The 26,851-nt window shown below is 41.0% G+C and overlaps 1 protein-coding gene across 1 annotated transcript in view; it reads left to right on the forward strand.

The window, feature by feature from the left end:
- LOC114643928 (PRKC apoptosis WT1 regulator protein-like) overlaps window positions 1-26,319 on the forward strand; it is a 38,324-nt gene extending 12,005 nt beyond the window's left edge. The window contains exons 4-7 of the mRNA XM_028792267.2: window positions 7,178-7,212; window positions 19,951-20,089; window positions 20,237-20,341; window positions 21,505-26,319. Coding sequence (XP_028648100.2) covers window positions 7,178-7,212; window positions 19,951-20,089; window positions 20,237-20,341; window positions 21,505-21,594 — 369 coding nt within the window. The 3' untranslated portion in view covers window positions 21,595-26,319. The remainder of the gene's footprint in view (window positions 1-7,177; window positions 7,213-19,950; window positions 20,090-20,236; window positions 20,342-21,504) is intronic.
- Window positions 26,320-26,851: the final 532 nt, after the last annotated feature.

The raw sequence follows: 26,851 nt of genomic DNA on the forward strand, positions 1-26,851 counted from the left end.
GTCATTCTCAGTTTTGCTAAAAAACAAGAGTGGCATGGTGGTGCCATAATTAGTGTTGCTACTGAGTTGTATGAGCATACATCCTTCATTTGATTATCTGCATATCTCAAAATTGGTCATCTCCACTTAGTCATCAAAGCACAGATACTATATATTATAGTATACTATATTTTAGAAGATTGGAATGGGAAAGCACTTTCGATACTAGGGGTACCAAAGTAAAGCGCAGTTGAGGGTACACATGTTTTGTAAAGAAAGTTGAAAGCACCCTTACTTGGTTCAAACAGGCTAACGTGCATGGATAGCTAACCTTTACATCTCATACATGTGTCAATGTGTTTTATTGGTAGTAGCAAGCATCTACAATTTTATTGATGTCATGATACTGCATGTTCAGCCCATCCCACGTGTCTTCCTGCTTCACCATTTAGGAATGTGGAGGCACTTAACAAGTCTGAGAGAATGAGAGCTGCTAGAGACATTGTCTGAAAATGGATTGGCCAAATAAGTGAAATCAAGAAGTAAAAAGTCTAAATTAGTGTAAGATGCCCTAATTTGGGGTGTTCATCAAAAAGGTAATGATTTACTTATTGAGGAAGAAGTACATAATAATCAAGAATAGTTGCATTAAATATTTGAAATATTAACATTCTTGCTTTAATTGAAATGTATAAAGTCCAAATATTCTCAATTGTAATAGAAATGTGTCATTTCTTTGCCCTCTGATAAGGGTCTATAGAGGGCTAGATCCTTTGTAAAGGATCAGATATCAAAAATACCCTCATATTCATAACCACTCAACTTGAAATAGTCTAAAACAATACCCACACATACTTATATTTGAAATTTATCAATTTTTAACCTCCTTAGACGGTTAGGGCCACTAGTAAAGAATGACATTTCAAAAATACCATATTCATGATCATCAAACCTCAAAGCTGCATTAAACAACGCTACACATGTTTATATTGCCAATCCCCATTTTTTCAAAGTTTTGCAAAAAGGAGTAGCTTTGGCCCCTCATATCCCATTAGGGAATATGATCTTTGGACCCTGGGTTCGGCAGCACGGTGGCACAGTGGTAGCGCTGCTGCCTCGCAGTTAGGAGACCTGGGTTCACTTCCCGGGTCCTCCCTGCATGGAGTTTGCATGTTCTCCCCGTGTCTGCGTCGGTTTCCTCTGGGTGCTCCGGTTTCCTCCCACAGTCCAAAGACATGCAGGTTAGGTGCATTGGCGAATCTAAATTGTCCTTGGTGTGTGTGTGTGTCCTGTGGTGGGCTGGCACCCTGCCCAGGATTTGTTTCCTGTCTTGTGCCCTGTGTTGGCTGGGATTGGCTCCAGCAGACCCCCATGACCCTGTAGTTAGGATATAGCGGGTTGGATAATGGATGGATGGATGGACCCTGGGTTCAGTTGATGTGGCATTCACAATTTAAAGTCCTTCTGATCATTTTCACTCTTTATCATAAGAGTGTAATTTCCTGCACAAAATTTCATCCAAAAATGGCATAAAATTAGTTATTTTTGGTTCTAAAGCTCCATGTCTTGCATAACTAGACATCAAGATGAGTTAGGTGCAGATCTAGTGACAGCTACAAAAGCTTACAATGTATGCATTCCATTTTCTCTCATCATGATGATTACATTTGGGCCTTACATAAAGAAATCACAGCACTGAGTATAAAATTGGCTGAAAAGGAGGAAAGGAAAGGATTTGAGGAAATGTGCCTTAGGGGATTGAGAAAGGTGATTGGATTTCTTTTGTGCCCATGGCTTAGTCAAAATGGTTTCCAGTGCTATGTGGCATCACCATAAATATTGTACAAGCTCACAGAATATTTGGAGGTATCATAGACTGATTTAGACCTTGCCTCCTTATCATTTACTCATATACAGTATATTCAAAACAATTGGCAGAAGGTTTGCACCGAACCCTGCAGGACATTAGATATTTCCTGTTAAGGTGCACTCATTAAGCTCTTTCCAGATTTTCGACTAGTGACATCTTAAAAAGTAAACACAATGGGCCTAGCTGTTCAGCATGCAAGGGAAAGTGGTCCCCATCCTCTTCTACCATTTCCTGCTGAAGCTTTACTTAGGAAAATCCTGTTATCTGTATGCAGGCAGTTGAAACTTCAAAATATGTAGACCTTTAGACCCTGTTGAAGCAGTACTCTGACTACTTGACTCTTAAATGGACTGTGTTTAATTGTTATCACATTTATGACTTCTTCATACTGTCATTAGTATGGAGGGTCCCACATTGTACTGTGATAGGCTGTTTTACTTGGTACTCATTTCCTCTTGCTTTTGAGATGGCTTCTGTTCAGTTTGACTTTTACTGTCAATTAAAGGGAAATGTCTGAAGTTGATGATGTTTACTTTAAAAATCAGTCAAATGTTGGGGGAAGTGAGCTTCATACTTTAGGCTTTTTCTGTCAGTGCATTCATAACGCTGCTGTATCCAGCAGGGGTTGCTAGCTTCCTCTGATTTGAGTTCATTTAAAAAAACAGTATTCTGCTAAGAAGCCAGAGAACATCCCTCCACCATCCCTTGACAAAAAAGCAGTACAACTCTAAAAAAAACTAAAATGAAGAATTACACTTAGATTTATTTTGTTGATCACTTGCAATCAGTTAAAAGTGAGCCCATTTGGAGGAAAAACAGTTGATTTCTGTTAAAGTATGTTTAATTTTCTTCAGCAGAATTATGCTGGAGCAGAGAGCAAGAATGAGCAAACTGAAGGAAAGCCATCTTCTTTATTTGGTAGAGCTTATATTCACATGTTGGGTGGGATCCTCTTTTTCTCAGAGGTACATTGTATTTTTAGACAGTTTTTTAGTGTACTTGAACAAGCTTAAACAGTCAGGTAGAAGTATATGTTGTTTTTTCTGTAGTTACTTTTACAAAGTAAGCTTCACCACAGCAACATACAACAACAAAAATGTATTTCTTGTATAGCTCAACATGATACAAGGAATGTCTCAATGGGCTTTAACTGGCCCTGTTTAATTGACAGCACCCCGCCCCGCCTCTCTAATGGACAAGAAATAACTCCCCAAAAAGTATGCAGGAAAAATTAAAAGCTAGTCTGTGTGTGCAATAGGTGTCAAAAAAAATAAAGTAAATACAATACACAAAAGATAACACAAGTAATCCTCTTCACAGAGCAAGATGGCCAATCTATCATTGCCACCTCCGAAATACAATAAAATAATACAATATAATTTGTTCTTGCACAGCAAGCAGGTGCAGATTGCTGCAACAACTCCCAAGGCAAAATGCAAGAACAGATTATCACTCACTAACTACAGAACTATCACGTACAACGATATACTGTAGATTTGTTAAAACATATAGACAACAAAGTAGAAACTGATTAACTTTAATGGGAACCAACAATATCTGCCCATTAATTAAGTGTAGAACTATGGCCAGTTGACAACATAGGAGATGTAATTGTAAGAAAGACAGTTATAAAGAGTCAGCATACCAAATGTTGCCCTTGTTCACAAAGTTTTATTATGTTCATATTTCCTGGCACAAACATGGCTGCCATTGCATCATTCAGTTATTTGCTGCACATTAGCGGTGGGTGAAGTGGCTCCCCACTCACTATTTAAAGTGCTTTGACTAGTGGGAAAAGTTCTACATAAATGTAAATAATTATAATTATTATTTTGATATCTTCAGTTTGTTGGCAATGTGTCACATAGAATAACCATCATTCTGCAAAAAAATTACTGACACGTTTCTTAAAAAAGCTGTTTCATTTTGTCCTTTTTTGAACCCAGAACTGAACTTTAGGAATACCAATACAGAAAACAGGTTTCAGTGGTGGTAATGCAATTAGAAAGGTTTCTATAATAACAAATGAATACTTATACATGACTAAATAGGACTTTGCAGTCATATATGAATGATAAATTAAAAATCATTCATTTCAAGCAGTAGTAGCCATTAGAAACACAAGTAATGTTTTTGATGTATTTTTAATCAATTTAATGGTATCTTGTATCAAATTCTACCAAAAAATAATTTAACTTTCTGGGCATATCCAAACTTTTGACTGTTAGTATATGTATGCATATATAGTAACCAAAGAAATACATGTGCATCATCTACTCTATATATAAAATCCTAATCCTAAAAGTGCAACGATTTTATGTGACATTTTTATGTGACGTTTTTATGTCACTTTTTTGTCATGCTTTAAATAGGGCTTATTTTAAAACCTAAATATATATGTTTGATATCATTCTTTTCAGAATTTACTGAACTTCAATGTGATGCTGTTAGATTTTCAGATTCTTATTCCATTTTTAAATTATCAACTAAAAAATATCAAGAACATCCTGCGAGACGAGACTTTGTGGCAAGAGATTTAACCATGCCCAGGACCGGAAATAAAAGACAAAGAGTAGGACAGCTCCTGTACAGACTTTTAAATGTTTGAAGTGCCACCTGAGATGCAGATCACTTGGCATGGCAGCAGCAGCAAGCCAGAAGCTGATTGAGCAAAAAAAAATATTTGTTTCCAATTGTATCACTGTTTAAAAGAGGGTTTTGGGGTAGTGACCACTTCTCCTTGGGGTGCGTTCTGCCCCACTTTTCACAACGCGCGCGACAGAGATGTGAATTGGCTGGCCGATGGAGGTATGGTTTGGCGAGCAATGCAAGCAGGGGGCGAACTCCCTTGTTCAGCAATGTATTGAATTTTCATCCATCCATTTTAACACCTCTTAATCCATGTCACAGTGAGCTAGAGACTATCACTGCAGTATTGGGTGCAATGCAGAAACCAAACCTGGGTGTGGCACCAGTTTATTTCAGAGCAAACAATTTTCTTTATACAAATAAGCTAAGATAGTCAAATAATATGTACATGCCTTTGCAAAATGTACAAGAGTATCAGTACATAAAACACAGTCACTCTAAGAAATCAGGGGACATTTTGAAAAGTACACACATAGTATCACACATATAAACCATGAAACTGCTTCTTTGTCTGGCTTTCCTTTAAATAGTAGATAGGTAACATATTCAACCTAAATGTTTAGTGTAATGTTGCATTACTATGCTGTCTAGATAAAGATCTCTGCACACACAAAGGTCATAGTTCTGACACAAAATTGCTGTTATTTGCACTGCCTTAGTCACAGTTGTCTAAAGCTGAATTCTCATGGTAGACCACCTCAGGTCTGTTTCATACATTCACAACATAGGCCACCTATATGATTTATCCAGTCAAACAAATCACACCTAGCAGTTGGAAAAACCTGGCTGTATTCTGTTTCCAAGTTGTAACTCCTTCAAACACCTACACACACAGAGTCTCTTTTAATTAAAAGATAAATATGAAGTTCTTAATTTGAGAATAGACGATTAAAAAAATCAAAAGGTAAATGTAAGTTAAATTAATATAGGGAAGATCCTAGACTTCTGGATGGACTGAGCATAATATGTGGAGTCAAATGCTTGCATTCTGTCTTTTGGTGCACCTTAGCTACTAACAGCTACATGTTATTTTAATTAAATAATAGGAAGATTATTTTAAATTGCTAACAGTTTCAGAATATTGTCTCTAAATTTGCAGCTCTAGCTCTCTTTTGTATGTGAGGAACCAGCAAAAAGATTCTTTTTAACAGAGAGAACATTATACAGAATTTCTTTAAAAAATGAGAACACATCTGAATATACTGCAACATATCCAACTGACTTCACAGATGCTATAGTAATAGTGTCTTCACTTTTGAAAGCACTTTAAATATTTGTGCTGCTCTTCTCTATCTTTTAAAGGAAGTAAAGTCATGAGGCCATAATCCCAAGACAAATGTCCCTTCTGCTGTGTTAATGACCCCATTACAACTGAATGGTAAAACAGTAGCACTTAGAAGGTAACATCACTCAAAAACTGACTATTTGCCAGTCACTATTCACAATCATGGTACATATTTAAACAAAGTAAATTCCCAGGCTGCCAAAACTATTCATTTCACTTCCATTTGAGTTTTTCTCTTTCCAGCTGTCCAGAATAGCATAAAGGATTGTTTTGAATATTTCATTTTCGTGTAATCATACCACCTGAAAGGTAGTTTGATTTATTTTAGCTTTTCTTGCTAACCTTGTGAAAGGGATGGATACTGTTGTTTTCACTTGCATGAGTGATATCTTTCTTGTATGGGCTACACTAAGCTTTTCCCAATTAGTGATGATGGGGAGGAGGACCCGAGTGCAGCCGTGCAATGGGTGACACCTTAGCACCACACTAGTTCGAATGGGATGGACTGGTAAAGTGGACGCTTCATCTGAAGACATAACCACCATTATTGTTAACTGCAGTAATTTGTTTGTCACTGTTATCTCTGCCTTAACTTGTATGCCAAACCGTCATGGTACCGAAACACTTCAATGTAGAGCAGCAGCTGCTACTTATCATCTGCAGAACAGCAAGCCACTCTTACAGGATAAATCCATATACAGTAAACAGTGACTGTGCTTTTGGGCATATTGCTACAGTAGTAAGGTCCAGGTCTACATTTCATTATGCAGATTTGGAAATGGATGAATAGGAAAGTATGCAATGAAAACCAAAGAAATTATAGTTACTAGTGCCAATCTCCCCCACCTTTGTTTTAGGATTGTCTTGATAAGGAAAGCAAGATACCAATAAAGGGCAGGAAAAGGTATAGAAACTCTTTGATTTATAATGGTTATATTTGTGTTGTTGACAGTTTTCTCAAATAACTAGCAGGAAGGTAAACACAAGGAGTCTAACTGTGAATAAAGATGAAGTACTTCAAGTCATAGTGACAACAGATAGAGAAAAGTAACTCTTTGGAGAATGAACACAACACATGCCTGACTAACTCCTACTTTACCTTTGGCTGAACTTCACAGGCTCTGATTTGCTTTCAAATGAAATCCACAATTAGAATGTGATCTTTTGTAAATTGCAGTGGAGTGCTTTGAGATGCTTGGTGGCAAGCTTGATTTTTATGCATTTAGATATTCTGTAAACTTACAGACCTAGAGTTTCTTGCTGTTTAACACTTGCCAAGTGAAAGGTATGTGAAAGATAGTCAGTTCATCAGAGGCTGATACTATATTGTAGAACTGCATAAATTTAGCGATTCTTCAAGTTTTATAATTTTTTTTACTACACTGTCTTTGCAGGATGGAACAAGGGTGAGCCTCAATAAACAGAAAAGGTAAGTCATATCTTTGGAAATGGAAGGTGATTTAATTTCAGCAAGACTGTCATAAATAACCCTAACACAGGGAGAGTGGGTGGATGTTACATGTTACAGATACGAGCCACCCAGTAGATGGAGAGATTGTCACATCTGGATTACTGCAGCTCTCTACTGGTAGGAGTATGCGGCATGTGTCACCAAGCTGCTGCAGATGATTCAAAATGCAGCGACACATGTCACTTCTCATTTCAGATCACTACAATGCCTTCTTGTAGTGACACATGTTAAGTTCAAATCCTTTAGGCTTGCCTAGGTCAGCATCTACAGCACAGGCTTTGAACTCCAGGCCTGGAGGGCCGCAGTGGCTGCAGGTTTTCATTCTAACAGTTGACCAGTTTTCACTGCTAATTAACTCCTTTTCCCTTCATTTTACTAGCCCTGTTTTTAAGGATTCAGTCCTCTCAATTGATTCTTTTCTTCATTAAATGGCACCCAAACAGAAATGAGACGTGAAATGAGCCAACAGATGACCAGCTAAACTGCGGCTTCAAACTCCAACCAATTTCACTCCAACCAGTTCCTTAATGAGAAGCCAATTCTGTCTGTTAATTAAACCTGTTGTTTAATTCCATGGCTTGCTGCTGCTCTCATTCTACCACAGCAGACATATCCCAAACTGTTGATTTTCTGTTTCTGATTACTGACCTGAGAGATCAACCTTACCAAGACCATCACCTTTCTTCATGTTCAGATAAAGTGCTTAGCTGGTCACCTGTTTGTTCATTTTGTGTCAAATTATTGTTTGGCTGCTACTTAAGGAAAAAGAAAGAACTAAAGGGTCTTAGCCGAGTTAATTAAAACTAAGGCAAAAGTTAATTAGCAGAAAAACAGGTCACTAATTAAGAAGGTGGTTAGAATGAAAACCTGCAACCATTGCGGCCCTCCAGGACCGGAGTTCGACACCCCTGATCTACAGTATATACCTGAAGACACTTGTAAGGTCCTATGCTCATTCTTGACCACTCAGGTCTGTTGATGAACAGTGCCAGGTGATGTCACCTTTGTGTGGCATCATGTCTCAATCCAGATTCTTTTTAAATTTACAGTAGCTCCTAGAAAGAGATGCGTTATCATAAAAACACTGGTAAATACTTGAGAAACGTTCATCAGTAGTAGTAACAGTAGCAATAGTATTAATATTGTTATCAGATATACAGAGTACAGCAAAATTCTTCCTTGCATGTCCTACCAACCCCTCCTTTAACCGTCACCTTATCGTGGTGGAGGGGTTTGCGTGTCCCAATGATCCTAGGAGCTCTGTTGTCCGGGGCTTTATGCCCCTGGTAGGGCCACCCAAGGCAAACTGGTCCTAGGTGAGGGATGAGACAAAGAGTGGTTAAACAAACCTCCTATGAAGAAAAACCATTTTGGACGGCGTTTTCCCTTGCCCGGACGCGGGTCACCGGGACCCCACTCTGGAGCCAGGCCTGGAGGTGGGGCTCGATGGCGAGCGCCTGGTGGCTGGGCCTGCACCCATGGGGCTCGGCCGGGCACAGCCCGAAGAGGCAACGTGGGTCCCCCTTCCCATGGGCTCACCACCTATGGGAGGGGCCAAGGAGGTCGGGTGCAGTGTGAGTTGGGTGGTGGCCGAAGGCGGGGACCTTGGCGGTCCGATCCTCGGCTACAGAAACTGGCTCTTGGGACGTGGAATGTCACCTCTCTGAAGGGGAAGGAGCCTGAGTTAGTGCGCGAAGTTGAGAGGTTCCGGCTAGATATAGTCGGGCTCACCTCGACGCACAGCTTGGACTCTGGAACCAATCTCCTTGAGAGGGGCTGGACTCTCTACCACTCTGGAGTTGCCCCCGGTGAGAGGCGCCGAGCAGGTGTGGGTATACTTATTGCCCCCCAACTTGGAGCCTGTACATTGGGGTTTACCCCGGTGGACGAGAGGGTAGCCTCCCTTCGCCTTCGGGTGGGGGGACAGGTCCTAACTGTTGTTTGTGCGTATGCACCGAACAGCAGTTCGGAGTACCCACCCTTTTTGGAGTCCCTGGAGGGGGTGCTAGAGGGCATACCTTCTGGGGACTCCCTCGTTCTGCTGGGAGACTTCAATGCTCACGTGGGCAATGACAGTGAGACCTGGAAGGGCGTGATTGGGAGGAATGGCCCCCCTGATCTGAACCCGAGCAGTGTTTTGTTATTGGACTTCTGTGCTCGTCACGGATTGTCCATAACGAACACCATGTTCAAGCATAGGGGTTTTTCATATGTGCACTTGGCACCAGGACACCCTAGGCCTCAGTTCGATGATCGACTTTGTGGTCGTGTCATCGGACTTGTGGCCACATGTCTTGGACACTCGGGTGAAGAGAGGGGCGGAGCTGTCAACTGATCACCACCTGGTGGTGAGCTGGCTTCGATGGTGGGGGAGGATGCCGGTCAGGCGTGGTAGGCCCAAACGTGTTGTGAGGGTCTGCTGGGAACGTCTGGCAGAGCCCCCTGTCAGAAGTAGCTTCAACTCCCACCTCCGGCAGAACTTCGACCACATCCCAAAGGAGGTGGGGGACATCGAGTCCGAATGGGCCATGTTCCGTGCCTCTATTGTTGAGGCAGCTGACCGGAGCTGTGGCCATAAGGTGGTCGGTGCCTGTCGTGGCGGCAATCCCCGAACCCGCTGGTGGACACCGGCGGTGAAGGATGCCGTCAAGCTGAAGAAGGAGTCCTACAGGACCCTTTTGTCCTGTGGGACCCCGGAGGCAGCTGATAGGTACCGGCAGGCCAAGCAGAATGCGGCTTTGGTGGTTGCTGAGGCAAAAACTCGGGCGTGGGAGGAGTTTGGGGAGGCCATGGAGAATGACTTTCGGACGGCTTCGAGGAGATTCTGGTCCACCATCCGACGTCTCAGGAAGGGGAAGCAGTGCAGTGTCAACACTGTATATGGTGGGGATGGTGCGCTGCTGACCTCGACTCGGGACGTTGTGGGTCGGTGGGGGGAATACTTCGAAGACCTCCTCAATCCCATTAACATGCCTTCCAATGAGGAAGCAGAGCCTGGGGACTCAGAGGTGGGCTCCCCCATCTCTGGGACTGAGGTCACCGAGGTGGTCAAAAAACTCCTTGGTGGCAGGGCCCCAGGGGTGGATGAGATACGCCCGGAGTTCCTCAAGGCTCTGGATGTTGTAGGACTGTCTTGGTTGACACGCCTCTGCAACATCGCATGGACATCAGGGACAGTGCCTCTGGATTGGCAGACCGGGGTGGTGGTCCCCCTCTTTAAGAAGGGGGATCGGAGGGTGTGTTCCAACTACAGAGGGATCACACTCCTCAGCCTCCCTGGAAAAGTCTATTCAGGGGTCCTGGAGAGGAGGGTCCGTCGGATAGTCGAGCCTCGGATTCAGGAGGAACAGTGTGGTTTTCGTCCTGGTCGCGGAACAGTGGACCAGCTCTATACCCTTAGCAGGGTCCTGGAGGGTGCATGGGAGTTTGCCCAACCAGTCTACATGTGTTTTGTGGACTTAGAAAAGGCATTCGACCGTGTCCCTCGGGGAATCCTGTGGGGGGTACTCCGAGAGTATGGGGTACCAGCCCCCCTGATAAGGGCTGTTCAGTCCCTGTACGATCAGTGCCAGAGCTTGGTCCGCATTGCCGGCAGTAAGTCGAACCCGTTTCCAGTGAGAGTTGGACTCCGCCAGGGCTGCCCTTTGTCACCGATTCTGTTCATAACTTTTATGGACAGAATTTCTAGGCGCAGCCAGGGTGTTGAGGGGGTCCGGTTTGGTGGGCTCAGGATTGGGTCACTGCTTTTTGCAGATGATGTTGTCCTGTTTGCTTCATCAGGCCGTGATCTTCAGCTCTCTCTGGATCGGTTTGCAGCCGAGTGTGAAGCGGCTGGGATGAGAATCAGCACCTCCAAATTCGAGACCATGGTCCTCAACCGGAAAAGGGTGGAGTGCCCTCTCAGGGTTGGTAGCGAGATCCTGCCCCAAGTGGAGGAGTTCAAGTATCTCGGGGTCTTGTTCACGAGTGAGAAGAATGGAGCGTGAGATCGACAGGCGGATCGGTGCGGCATCTGCAGTAATGCGGGGCGTTGCATCGGTCTGTCGTGGTGAAAAAGGAGCTGAGCCGCAAGGCGAAGCTCTCAATTTACCAGTCGATCTATGTTCCTACCCTCACCTATGGTCATGAGCTATGGGTAGTGACCGAAAGAACGAGATCGCGAATACAAGCGGCTGAAATGAGTTTCCTCCGCAGGGTGTCTGGGCTTTCCCTTACAGATAGGGTGAGAAGCTCAGTCATCCGGGAGGGGCTCAGAGTAGAGCCGCTGCTCCTCCGCATCGAGAGGAGTCAGATGAGGTGGCTCGGGCATCTGATCAGGATGCCTCCTGGACGCCTCCCTGGTGAGGTGTTCCAGGCACGTCCAACCGGGAGGAGGCCCCGGGGAAGACCCAGGACACGCTGGAGGGACTATGTCTCTCGACTGGCCTGGGAATGCCTTGGGATTCTCCCGGAAGAGCTAGAAGAAGTGGCCGGGGAGAGGGAAGTCTGGGCATCTCTGCTCAAGCTGCTGCCCCCGCGACCCGACCTCGGATAAGCGGGAGACAATGGATGGATGGATGGATGTCCTACCAATAGGCAGCATGTCACCATGGTGTCATGTTATTTAAAAGAAAACACAAATCAGCTTCCATGATGGACTCATTCCTCCTGTTGCTATGCTCCCATGACAGAAGCTGCGTATAGTAAGTGGTTTACAGGAATTGGCTGTGGTCTGATTCTAGTCCTTCTCTTGTCTGCTTTTAGCGCCCGGAACGTCTCGCTTTTATTTCCTCTGTCCCTCCATAGAATGACTGCTACATAATAAAAGAAGTTATTAAGCTAAAGATGCAGGCAGAAAGAAACATTGGACCAAACAGGAATGAAAATTAAGCAGGGGATGAAAATTAAGCATTGAGCTCTAGTCTGAGGCCATTCTGGCAAAAACTGTCATCTAGCATTAATTTAAAAAAAAAAAAAGTTTAATTTTTTTTTTTGGTATCTGGTACACTATTAATCCCTGAGGGAAAACTGCCTTTTCGAATGAGCTTTGGGGGTCAGAGTGCAGGGTCAGCCATAGCACAGGACCCCTGGAGCAATTTTCAGGTTAAGGGTCTTGCTCAAGGGCCCAAGGGAGTAGGAATCCTTTTGGCAGTAACTGGATTTGAACCTTTCAGGTAGCAGTACAGACCCTTAGCCTCAGAGCCACCAAAATGTTTATACTTCAAAATGCATTGTAAATGGATTAAAAAATTTAAGCAAGGTATTTATTTTTATGATGTTAATTCATCAGACTAAAGATAGTTCTAAACAAGATTAGCTAGTAAGATCTTACTTCAATTGCTTCAATAGACTGTCAAGATTAAGTTTAAATATATTTTAAGCATGTGTATCTGTAACACTTAGGCAGCAAACAGATAAAAATATTTAAGGTGAAAATTTTAAACTTGGTCTTATTTGATTAAGTGTTAACTGGAAATAAAACACATTTCCTCAAGTTAATATTATGTGAACTCAATCTCAAATAAGATCGACGAACTGGCTGTGCTGGTGAAAAATGTCAGAACCTACAGAGAATGCAGTTTGTTGTGCTTTTGCGAAATGTGGCTAACTACCACCATCCCAGATGCTAACGTGGAGCTACCCGGGTTTAGCACAGTTAGAGTGGACAGAGATGCAAGTACCTGTGGGAAGCACAAAGGAGGAGGACTCGCTCTCTATGTTAATACACGGTGGTGTAACTCTGGACATGTTAACGTCAAAATCTCCACTTGCTGCAGGGACATCGAACTGTTGGCCGTAAGTTTGTGTCCCTATTACTTGCCCAGGGAGTTTGGACATGTCATTGTTGTTATCGTGTACATCCCTCCTCGTGGAGACAGCGAGTGACATCATCCATTCTGCTGTTCCTAAGTTACAAATGCAGCACCCTGAGGTGCTTGTGCTAATCGCTGGAGACTTCAACCATGTGACGCTGGACAAAACATTACCTGCCTTCTCCCAGTATGTGGACTGTAACACCCGGGAAAATAAGACTATTGATTTACTGTATGCAAACGTTACAGACGCATACAGTGCCACCCCGCTGCCTGCGCTTGGGATAGCAGATCATAACCTGGTTCTGCTTCAGCCTCACTACAAACCAAAAGTGAGGGTCCTACCTGCAACCACACGATCATTCAGGAAGTGGACCCCGGAGGCTGAGAATGCTCTGAGAGAACTACAGACTGGGATATCCTGCAGGGATCTCATAATGAGAACATTGAGGAAGTTGTTGACTGCACTACTGACTACATCAACTTCTGTATGGACATTGTAGTTCCAGTTAGAACTGTACGCTGCTATGCTAACAACAAGCCATGGATTACAAGTGACATCAAGGGTCTTTTGAACCAGAAGAAAAGGGCTTTTAAAGACGGTGATCAGCATGAGCTCATGCGTGTGCAGAAGGAACTCTGAGTCCAGCTCAGGACGACGAAGGAGCAGTACAGGAGAAAGCTGTAGCAGAAGTTGCAGAATAACAGCATGAAGGAAGTGTGGGATGGGATGAAGATCATCACTGGCTGCAGCTCGAAGCGGGGTACCACCATCGAGAGAGACGTGAAGAGAGCAAACCAAATGAACAACTTCTTTAACAGGTTTGACCACCCTAACCCACTCTCACTCTCACCTCAGAGTACTGCACCCTCCACACATCCTTCTGCTGATACCAGCATAGGAGAGACATCCCAACCCATAATTACAACAGCGCAAGTGAGCAGAAAGCTGAGGAGACTTCGTGCCAGCAAAGCAGCGGGTCCAGATGGAGTATCGCCATGACTGCTGAAGGTCTGTGCATCAGAGCTGGGGGGTCCTCTACAGCGCATCTTCAACCTGAGCCTGGAACAGGGGAGAGTCCCGAGGCTTTGGAAAACATCTTGCATCACCCCAGTCCCAAAGGTATCACATCCTAGTGAGCTGAATGACTTCCGGCCTGTTGCTCTGACATCACATGTGATGAAGACCATGAAGAGGCTGCTGCTTCACCACCTGAGGCCACAGGTTCAACACGCCCTTGACCCTCTGCAGTTTGCATATCAGGAGAAGGTGGGAGCGGAGGATGCCATCATCTATATGCTACATCGATCCCTCTCTCACTTGGACAGAGACAGTGGTGCTGTAAGAATTATGTTTCTAGACTTCTCTAGCGCCTTCAACACAATCCAACCTCTGCTCCTTAGGGACAAGCTGACAGACATGGGAGTAGATTCATACCTGGTGGCATGGATCATGGACTATCTTAAAGACAGACCTCAGTATGTGCGTCTTGGGAACTGCACGTCTGACATTGTGGTCAGCAACACAGGAGTGCCACAAGGGACTGTACTTTCTCCGATCCTGTTCAGCCTATATACATCGGACTTCCAATACAACTCGGAGTCCTGCCACGTGCAAAAGTTCGCTGATGACACTGCTATCGTGGGCTGCATCAGGAGTGGGCAGGAGGAGGAGTATAGGGACCTAATCAATGACTTTATTAAATGGTGCGACTCAAACCACCTACACCTGAACACCAGCAAAACCAAGGAGCTGGTGATGGATTTTAGGAGGCCCAGACCCCTCATGGACCCTGTGATCATCAGAGGTGACTGTGTGCAGATGGTGCAGACCTATAAATACCTGGGAGTGCAGCTGGATGATAAATTTAGACTGGACTGCCAATACTGATGCTCTGTGTAAGAAAGGACAGAGCCGGTTATACTTCCTTAGAAGGCTGGCGTCCTTCAACATCTGCAATAAAATGCTGCAGATGTTCTATCAGACGGTTGTGGCGAGCGCCCTCTTCTACGCGGTGGTGTGTTGGGGGGGCAGAATTAAGAAGAAAGACGCCTCACGCCTGGACAAACTGGTGAGGAAGGCATGGAGCTAGACAGTTTGACATCCGTGGCAGAGTGACGGGCGCTCAGCAGGCTCCTATCAATTATAGAAAATCCACTGCATCCACTAAACAGTGTTATCTCTAGACAGAAGAGCAGCTTCAGCGACAGACTGCTGTCACTGTCCTGCTCCATTGATAGACTGAGCAGATCATTCCTCCCCCAAACTATGCGACTCTTCAATTCCACCCGGGGGGGTAAACGCTAACATTATATAAAGTTATTGTCTGTTTTTGCCTGCATTATTATCAATCTTTAATTTAATATTGTTTTTTGTATCAGTAAGGTGCTGCTGGAGTATGTGAATTTCCCCTTGGGATTAATAAAGTATCTATCTATCTATCTATCTATCTATCTATCTATCTATCTATCTATCTATCTATCTATCTATCTATCTATCTATCTATCTATCTATCTATCTATCTATCTATCTATCTATCTATCTATCTATCTATCTATCTATCTATCTATCTATCTATCTATCTATCTATCTATCTATCTATCTATCTATCTATCTAAACCCAATACCTGGTGGAAATCATCCAGGGCATCTAACCTATAAGGTAGTGATGTGTCCAAGTCAGCCATATAAAATGTCATATAATCTACAAAATAATTATATATTTATTTGTTCAAGGCTGTCTATTAAATGTGGGGGTGGTACCCAGCCAGGACGCCCAGGAGGACCGGAGGATGGCTTATGCCTCCTCCAGACCATGAGGGGGCGATCGCCCTGGTGGCTTTGAGGACCATGGGAACTGAGCTTGGAAGCTCAATCCTATAGTGGCCCATGTGCCCCGATGCCTGGAGACCCCTGGTCCTCAGCCCTTCCGCCACACCTGGAAGTTCTGGGGGGAAGATGACCGAGGACACCCGGAGTGCTTCCGGGTGCGCAGCCAGTACTTACGCCACACTGGGGAGTGCCGGTGGAAGATTATTGGGATGCATCTGGAGCACATCCTGGTGATTATAAAAGTGGCTGCCTCCCTCCGTTCGATGGCTTGAGTTGGGAGTGGAGAAGGACAGAGCTCGGGAGGAGAGGAAAAAAGGTGGCCTGAAGAGAGAGGAATCATTATGTATAGAGGCCTGGACTTTGGGGAAGTATTGGGGTTGCATGTGCACTGTAAATAATAGAGACTCTAAATTAATGTGTTTTGGGTGATTCAAAACGATGTCTGCCTGTCTGTGTCCGGGCCATGCTCCACATAAAATATAACAGATTTTGAACTTGGCACGCAGGCACTCTAAATGACTTCTAGTAATATTTTATTAAAGTAAAAAGGACACAGGCCAAAAATCAATTCAAATTGTAAATGGTATGCCTCACATTACAGGGACAGAATCAGGAATTAATCTCAGGGGGGATGAGAAAGTACACAAATCATAATTCAATCTATGATCAATCAGTTGGAACTGTTATAACATTTATTTGGGTACAAGAGCTCAAACCACGTCATCCCTTCCGGGGCAGCTACACCTATGTAACATAGATGAAAACTACTATAACTCTGGGAGAGTCAGATGTCTACGTGTGTGTATTTATGGATACATTTTGCATTTTTTTGTGCTTTGTTGTGTGGTTGGTCTATACCTTATGATGTTTTGGGTCTTGTATAACAGCTGAGCTGTACTTTGAGCTGAGTCCAGAAATTTGACAAAATAGTTTCAGGCAAATATAAAATCCTAGACAAAATTTAAACTTTAATAGAATGTTATTTTTTTTTCTTTGTATTTTAATTTTTCCTTTGTTTTTTCTGGATTCATTTTGAAGTAAACTGTTATGCCTTTTATGTTATTATTATTTGTTTGACTGAGTAGTATTCTGTTATGTTGTGGTGCTTTTCAAATATAAAATAAAATAATAAAAACTCAGACATAGGGAAAAAAATATGGTGTGCCTGAAATGTGTCAACAAAATGCATTTCTAAGACCTGCTCTTGTATCAGAAATGTAATCCAAGTCAGGCTCACAATTAAATGGTAATCTGATACATTCTCAACTAATCCTGATTGGAGTCAGCTGCTCATAAAATGTATACAATAGTTCAAATAGTTAAATATTTAGATCAGAGCTACTTGGCAAGACATAGCTAAGAAATGTTATTTTACTTTATTGTTCTGTTGATTTGTGTTGATCTGGGCATCTGGAATTACTAGGGGGCTCCGCCCCCTGCTCGCTTCGCTCACCAACCCCTGGTGTTGGGAATGACAAAGAGCGTGATGTATGAATGAGATATAGAATAGTGTGACGGTGTAGATGATGCAAATAGAAAGCAAACAATAAAGTGTGTGGCACAGTGTAAAGGTTTATTTGAAAATTTCTTTGTACACGCCGTTTAAGTGTAAAAGGTAATTCCAGCTCAGAACTTGTAAGGTAATGAAGATGGTTATTGTTGTGATCAGAGTCAAGTTTGTCAGAGCTTAGAAAGAGTTGTGTCTCTCCAGGAAGTAATGGAATGACTTGGGTATTTATGTTTTCCACATTAATATTTTTTGGACATAATATAGTGCGTTGTGTTAAAAGGGGCATTTGGTCTAATGAGATTGCTGTTCCAAATCTCTCTGTAACTAAGTCGTCGCAGAAAAAGGCTTGAGGAATTGTAATAATTTGTGGCTGAAGTCCATCTGTATTGGTGAGTGTACCATCTCTCAGTTGTAATAAGCAATTGTTATGATGTGGTTCTGGACATCGTATCTTTTTTACTAACTGTATCTTTTGAAAGCAATGCCAATTGTCTGCGTATTTTAAGGTGCACTGAACAATAGCTGAGTGCATGGCATCTGGAAGAATAGCTAATCACTGTCTAAAATCTCTTCCTCATAAAAGTACCTTTCCTTCAAATCGAATATTATTATTCATAAACGTTTGTAGAAGTTTATGAATGGTGTTGAGTAAGTGACTTCATGCCATTGAACATTCATCAATAAACAACATTTTTTCAAGACGGATGTCACGTGCAGTGCCACCGTTAATGTTCATAGTGGATACCGATTTGTAGGATCTAATGTAGTTGCTAAAGATTTCACTTTCAGGTACATCGTCAGTTATAAGCCTCTGTAGATATTCAGTATATGAATGTAAAGAAGGCAGTCTAATTTGACCCTTTTGACAACAACGTGTAAATGTATAACTTGTATTGCCAGTTGTTTCTTCAGGGAAGTGAACTGAATGACAATGATTGCAAATGACATTCATTAATCCGAATGAATTTTCCTGGTGTATGTTTTGCTTGTGCCGTTTGAGAGGCGCGTTGTTGCATGTGTAGTATTTGGGAAGTGTTGTTTTGGAGCTGTAATCGATTTGCCTGTGCTGTGTGAGAAGCCCGTTGTAGCCTTCGCTGCCATTAACGTATGTCTGAGACGGGAGGTGTTTCGTTTTGAATCCGTGACTGTTGCGATGCAGCACTTTGATTGATAGTTTGCGTCATGTGGATCTAGGATGTAGATTTGTGCATATTTGCGTTGTTGATTTGTTTCAGGGTGCACTGTTCCAATGCGATGCAGTATTTGTGCACATATGCGAAAGCAGTATGGGCCATTGCCTTTTGGTGGCCTGATATTTACTCCGGTAGATGCAACAGGAAATGAACCATTGTAGGATCTAATGCAGTTCATAAAGTTTTTACTTTTAGGTACATCGTTAGTTAGAAGCTTTAGTTGAGCTTTGCGTTTTTGGAGTCGAGACATTTTTTTCTTTTAGAAATATGGATAAGTAATAAGGAGTATTGCACTCACTGTTAATTATGGAGCCTTTTCTGTGGTGAACGGTTAATAGTGCCTTATTGTAATGAGATCCACCTATGCTGCATAGCCGTCTATTTTGTTGTTTCTTTCGTGTTCGTGTGTTTGTTCCTGTTATCCTTTCCTTTTCGTTTTGTACCCGTGACCGTGTATTCATGACTTGTTTCTTTCTCAGCATGCGAAATATGGATAAGTAATAAGGAGGATCGCAGTCACTGTTAATATGTTTCCTTTTCTGCAGTTGAACGGTTAATAGTGCTTTATTGTAAGGAGATCCACCAATGCTGACACCTATGCTGTCTAGTGTGAAGGTGTTGATGTTCACTTTAGAATATGTGGCTTTGGGTGTCACTTCTTATGGATGTGTGTGTGTGTGTGTGTGTGTTGTGGGGGGAGGGGGGGGGGTGAGGATTGTTGTCGCACGAGCGTCTTCTTTCTTTTTGTGTTCCTGTGTCTTGTTTGAATCCCCCTCTTTGTGTGTGTCCCGTCCCTTGCTTGTAGGGTCTGTGGGGTGGTTTTGTGTTCTTTTTTTTGTGTTCCATGGGCTTGTTGAATCCCCCTCTTGGTGTGTGTCCCGTCCAGTGCCTGTGGGGGGGGGGGGGGGGGGGGGTGCCCTGCTGTTGTGCGCGAGCCTCTTTTTTTTTTTTTTTTTGGGTCTAGTTTCGTGTGCAATGCCTCATTTCTCCATTTTTCCTGTGCTCACTCCTTTTTTCTGTGGTCTTGTCCGCCTCTCGCGGCCCCTCATCTGCCTCTCTCGCCCTCTTTTGTCCGCCTTTCTTGGCTCCTCAGCCGACTCTCGCGGACTCTTTTTGCGCCTGCGCAGTACGTCTTTTTGCAGCTACGGCCCATTGCCGGATGTGCCTGCGTCCATCATCCGGTTTAGCATTCTCGGTTAGTAATATGGATAGTAATGTTTATTTACACTGCAAGCAGACCTGATGCTTTCTTTCTTTCTTTCTTTCTTTCTTTCTTTCTTTCTTTCTTTCTTTCTTTCTTTCTTTCTTTCTTTCTTTCTTTCTTTCTTTCTTTCTTTCTTTCTTTCTTTCTTTCTTTCTTTCTGTCAGATGTACAGGGAACGCCAATCTAGAGGATCAGTCTCCTGTAAACCGTACCCTGAACAGCAGCCAAAACAGGCTCAGTCCTGAAGGAGAAGATGCTGGATACAAGACAGAGTTAGAGAAGAATCTCCATGAACTGGAGAAGGTAATGATCCTTTTTTTACTTTACCTTTACCTGTTTACCTTAATATTTACATTAGGATGCTTAAGAGCCTAATAAAAAGAAAGGTATATACTGTAGATACCCAACAGTCTAATACTTCAAGAGGAACTACACATTTCTATTATTTAGGAGATCATTGGAGAGAAGCGATCAAACCAGCGACTGAAGAAGCAGCTTCAGGAAAAAGAGGACCTTGTCCAGAAACTTCAAGCTGAGATTGGACTCATGAACAAAGTAAGTTAACACAGTACTGTAGAGGAATTGAAAGCTCTTTTCTCTCCAATAATGCATTTAGTATAACCTATGATCAATAACTTGATGATGTATTCCATATTACACACTCTGATGTCATTGTAGAAATGTTAACTTCTTTTGTAGAAGATGAAAGTTGAGGAGATGGTTTTTACAACAATTAGTCTTCCAAATGATTAACTGAACTTCTAAAGCACTACCTTAGAGGCATATACTGTAGTTGGGTCCTGTACACTAAGCCTTGTAGCTGCAAGTTGAGTTAGTTAGTGTGGCGTCATTACAGAGATTTATAATTGGTAAGACGTGTGTTTCTATATCCGGTTATACACTTTACTATAAGCAGAGATACACTTTTGGGAAATCCTCTCATGAATACCATGCTTTGCAAATATTTTTCAGGATTTGGGCAGAATAGCTTTATCAAACACCATGAAAGGGCCAATCATTTTTTTTGATGCACTGGGTGACTCTCACTATTATTATTTTAATGAGGTGTTTTGCAGAACTGTTAATATTGGGAACCTTATTGCCTTGTGGTTATTTATGAAAATAGGGTTGCAGCATGTGGACTTCCTTTATGTCACCATAATGTAAACTAAGTATTTGTGCAAACATGGGCTGCCAAAAAAGCTAAGGAAAACAATGATTATGCAAATAAATATTTTTTATTTCATTATTTTTAAATAATGGCATTGTACTTTAGAATTCTATTTATTTAGAAATGGACATTTATTTCCTTGAATGACTTCAATAACAGTCCTTCCCAACATCTATGCATTGGGAAGCCTTTCAGAGTTGCATTCCTATCAGGTCGTTGATCAGTTATGTCCCTTAAAGAAGGATGGTTTCATACCTTTGGCTCCACTATGAAGCCACACCTCTCTGCCAAACCATGAATCATTTGTTCCGTGATGTTAAAGATGTAATTGGGAATGCTGTCAACAAACCAGTCAGAAAAGTGCTTGGCACTTAGCCTACTATTACACTGAAATAAGTATAAAAGTGTATAAAGCCCCTGACAGTATGCTCTGCACTCAGCATTTTTTTGTTTTACATATACCTTAGCTAAGCATGGGCATATTTTTATGTCATACCCAGAAATACTATATCACCAATAATGTGTTTTACTTTTGTGATGCTTCCAGGATATGGACAGCTTGGAGGATGAGAACCAACAACTGCGAGAGGAGAATAAGACACTTCTGAGAGTAGTCAATCAGCTCACTAGCAGCTAGTTGAGAGGGCTGGTGGAGTGGCACTCTGCATATCCTCTTCTTAGACACACATCACCAAGATATCCCTCCACAAGTATTAAGAAAATGGAAAAACATTTGTGTTGTTTAAAATATACTAATGTTCATTCTCAACAGAAACCTTACTTCATCAGGATCAATTCATCTTCCATACTTGCTTATCCTAAGCAGCATTGTAGGGAAGCTGCAGCCTATCCTACCAAGCAACCAGCACAAGGCGGGAAAAATTCCTGGACAAGGCACCAACCCATTGCAGGGTGAACACACACAAACACACACCATCACACACTAGGGCCAATTTAGCAACATATGTCTTTGGACTGTGAGAAAAAAACAGAGCACCTGGAGGAAGCCCATATGGACATGAGGGGAAAATGCAAACTCCACACCGGGAGCACCTGGGACACAAACCCTGATCTCCTTGTTGCAAGACCACAACACTACACGTTAGTTATTTAAGGTAAGGAAGACAGAATATCTGGGGTAAAGTAATAGTACTCACTAATTATGGTGCTAAGGAGTGGCAACCTGCCGCTTGTTGATTGGCATATGCAAATAATTTCAGCATTCTCTGTACCAGTTGCAATACAGTAATGACTTTATAAACAAGTCATTAAGATAAACTTTAGCCTAGAAGAAAACTGACCCAAAGGCTGCCTAGAATGGAAAGCATCAGTAAAATAAAACAATTGTAATTATTGTCTACAGTTACATTCCATTAATGCACCAGGCATATGTGATGTCAAGATGAGACTGACAAATGTTGTGGCATGGTGGTCAGGTTCAACACATGATTAATTTATTCTTAGGCATTTAACAGTACTGTATGCAGTGGCTGGCTTATTGGTAAGGTAATCGGCTGAGCTCTCAGTGTTTCAGCCTACTATTTATTGTAACAGCAATCATGATGTTACACTTGCCAGGTAAAAGGGGGTACCTACTCCGATGCTGGCGCCTTATGCCTTTCCCTGTCTCTCTCTCTCTGTCTCTCTCTTCAGTGCCATGCTCAGTGCATCATACATGGAGAATCGTTATTGCACATGTATGATGTTGATTACCAAAGTCCATATATGTTCATTTCAGTGTGATATATGCAAATTTACGAGTTGATTGTGATTTATAAAGTTGATAATGATTTCTAAATTTATTATGAATGTATGCAAGGTTTTATAAATGTGATTTTTTGGCATACACATTTCCCTGATTTTTGGTGTCTGCATATTTTCGTGCTGAAATCCACAAAAGGTTTTATAAATGAGACCCTTGAGCTCAATATTTGACCCATTCACTTTATTGAGTTTGCATATTCTCAAGGCATTTGCACGGTATTCCTAACAACTCCTATAAATATGCATATTAGCTCAATTGGTAAGTTTAAATTAGAACATTATGAACATTGTGCCCATATTGCCATGCCCTGAAATTGATTACCATCTTGTCCAGAAATAGTTCCTGCCTTGCATTTACTTTTACTGGGAGAGTCACTACTTAATTCAGATCATACCCTGTATAATGGAAAATGCAAGTTTAAAAAAGTTTAAAAATTGATGTATAGATAGATACAGTAGATAATTAATACTGAAGTACACTGTGAACACAGGCACTTTATTCCATTATGGATAAAAATATTGTCCACTAGATAAGACTGAGTTATAGTTATTTAAACTTAAACAGAAACTTCTGTAATAAATCTGTCTGTGAATATACAGATATAGAAGCAAAGTCAATTTGTTATGTGCAAGTTCATAAATGATGAAAGAGAGAACTTTGAAATTATACATCAGGAAATCAAGCATCTTATGCAAGGTGCATAGCAATAATCTCTGTCCAGCAATTCAGGGGACATTTGAAAGAAGTACATTTTACTGGTGTATAGTCATCAAACACTACATTTTTATTCTCACTTCAGCTTTTTGTGGTTTTTATCCTTTAGCTTATTTTTGACTTAGGTCTTGTTTATTTAACTGTTTACATTTGTATCAAGCTGTATCAAGACCAAATCCTGGCTGTCTCAAAATAATGTTATTTATAAATTTTTACTCAACACATTGGTCGGCTTTAATTTTAAGTATGTGCGCCTAAGTCTGGGTAACCTTTTTTTCTTAAGGTAATGATAATTGCAGCTTACTGTTAAAGTCAGAAAACTAGGAACATAGAAATGGATAGAGTTTTCTGATTACAGCATAGTTACAAAAAGAAACTGAGCAAACTATTATAGTGTGTCAAAGCTATCTTGGGGATTTACAAAAAGCACAGATGGCTGAACTGGCTGAAGTGTTAAAAATACAAAGTAATGAACCATTCTATTCAAACCCTTAGCTGTTCTTTTACGGAAGCCTACTTATAGCTGCTCACAAAAAAAACATTTGAAACCTATATATTGTATGGAATTCTATTTTAACAATGTTGATTTACTTTATGAAAAACAGATTCCTCAATTGCTATTGCCTACATTTGCTGTGTGGCATCTCTGTCATGATGAGAGATTCACAATGAATTCTGGTATTGCATAAAAATAGTTCAATGTGCCAATTCCTGCAGACAATTAAAAAAAATACAAAGGAATCTAAAAGAAATTGAATTTTCTTATTATTTTTTTATTTATCTTACAGCGCAAATTTACAGATGCTAGTTGTAAATAAAAGCACATTCTTGGTTATTGTTATTGTTCTTACTTTAATGCAGGAGTCCTCAGATTCAGATATGGAATGCTGTAGGTATTCAGATTTATTAAGTAGGAGCCAATTATTGCCGCTAATGAAACATACCTTTGAAACATGAAGGCACCAATGCTGCACTAGATAAACTTTGCCTCAATTACATGTGTGCTTTTCCAAAACTAAACATTTCTAAAAAAATGTAAAAAAGGTGGGAATCAAAAGATCAAAAGCAGTAACTTTGATGTTTGGTCCAACAGGAGCAAGATGGAGGATTTCTGCTTTTAATGGATGCAGGCGTCATTTTCCATGCCATTCACACAGTAAGCTATCATAAAACTGTGGTCTAAGAATAGCATTTCACGATGACATTTTTAAAGTTTTAGCTCCATATAATCTAGCATCTGAATAAAAAGTGAAAGAGATAGATTTAATCCCTACCTATGCAGATCATAGACTGAAAAACACCTCTAAGAGAAAAATATTCATTATCTGTTTATGTGGAATGCAGCACACCTCTAAAAATGTATATGTAATGCTAATCCATCAGTCTACTTATCAAAAAACACTTGCATATCAGCTTGCCAAGGTCTCTTTCATACATCTCCAAAATAATTCAACCTAAACTAGCCAGGTGAAAAACGAGGTCAAAATAGCAATGTTTGCCTACTACTAGATCTCCAGAAATCATTCAGGCGTCAAGGCTTTGTTATCTAAAATACCTACAGTCAATGTTTTCTGACACCTACAGACCAAGTCCCTTGGCAGTATAACCTCATGCTCAATGGCTTAATTGATCTTGTAATGATTTAACCTGTTAGTCCGTGAAAACCAAAAGAGAACATCTGGAATGCTAATGATTAACTAGCTTCATCTGGCAGTTAACTGAATGAGGCAAATAAAGATTCATTAACTCAAAATTAATTTTTCACTTTTCTTCTGCCCACATTTGCATTTAAAAACTGGAGGAAGGGAAATTGCAAACTGACAGATACTTTTTAAGGAAGGCGAAAACAAGGACGTAACAGTTCAGTCATGTGGCTAAACATTTGGTTTATCACAGCACTTTTTTTTGAGAGATTTTTGTTTGGCTCTCTTCTCTCATCTGATTAACTCCAGGAATAGCATTGATTACACCTCAGACTGTGGTAACTGACCTCTCCTTTTTGGTTCATCCAAAATTCTTCATAACCCACACCTTTCTCCTCCATCCGTAGGCATGCTTATCATCCTCTTTACAATAAATACCACCTATGAAAACAAAAATACTCTGAAATCAGTATACAGACAACTCAGTGTGGATTAATGCCTTACAGCCTACAGCAGATTTCTTGCAAAAGAGTGTCTTCAGCTATATACACTTCCAGAGCTTCCTTTCATACTTTTATGTTCCTGAAGCATTCTTTGACTATACTATAGTTTTCTTTAGATACCTTTAAATTCTTCACCTGCTTGATTCTACATACAGTAAATTAAGATTTTACAATTACTATTATTAATAAAGTGTCAAAGACATGTTTGCATTAATTCTTAAAATGTCATGATTTGGTATTTCTCTTAGTAGCGTTGGTTAAACTGCATGTTAGGGATTGACAATGTCTACTTTCTTATTTATGAAAGGCTAAAATTGTCCCATACCTATAAACTGGCTTTTAAAAGATTCAAAATTCATTCTTTGCCTTTGTTATGATCTACTGTAGAATATGGCTGACCTAGAACACGAAGGATAGGGGATTCTAAACTATTAGATGCTTTAAGAAACCTTTATTAGTATTAAAAATATATATATATATTCTCAAATATTTTTGTATATGTTGCATGGTGTTTTTCTGCTGGTGATTTAAAATTATTTTTTGTGTTTTTGTTGCATGACATTTTGTTTTACAGTACTTTTTAAAGAATAATGTTTTTGTAATTATTACAAAGTGCATTGACCTTACAAGTGAAAATATTTAAGAATAAATGGAATTGAACCATGGCATGATTTCCCTCATATTGGACTGGATATTTAGAATCTCCCTTAAACATTAAAGCCAATTATGCCCTCCTGGCAATTCTTTGTCATATGTTTCCTTATAGCTCTGAACTTTCATAATCTTTGTTTTGTTTGTCAAAAGTTCATTGTATTGAGACACAAAAGGAATCTGTTTCAGTAAAACCATTAAGAATTATATCACACAAGTTGAATAATGATAATACTAATACATTTTATTTAAAAGTGCCTTTCAAGGTACCCAAGGTCACTATACAACTATACACATAAAATCAAATAGTCCGCTATACAAACAAAATTAATGAGAACAACAAAAGGCAAAATTTAAAAGATAGGTTTTAAGTGTAGATTTAAAAAACATTCCATAACAGTGGCCCTGATACATTAAAAGCCCTGTCGCCCATAGTGCACAACCTGCACAGTGGAATGGTAAATAACAAGGAGTCAGAAGAACAAATTGAACATGATGGAGAATAGAGACAAATTCAAGAAGACAATTAAGGTGGGGCTAAATCATGAACAGCTTGAAAAACTAGAAGAAGTTTATATTGAATACGTAAGGAAACAGGTAGCCAATTAAATTTTAGAA

The sequence above is a fragment of the Erpetoichthys calabaricus genome, chromosome 2, assembly GCF_900747795.2.
Source record: "Erpetoichthys calabaricus chromosome 2, fErpCal1.3, whole genome shotgun sequence".
NCBI classification, from domain to species: domain Eukaryota; kingdom Metazoa; phylum Chordata; class Cladistia; order Polypteriformes; family Polypteridae; genus Erpetoichthys; species Erpetoichthys calabaricus.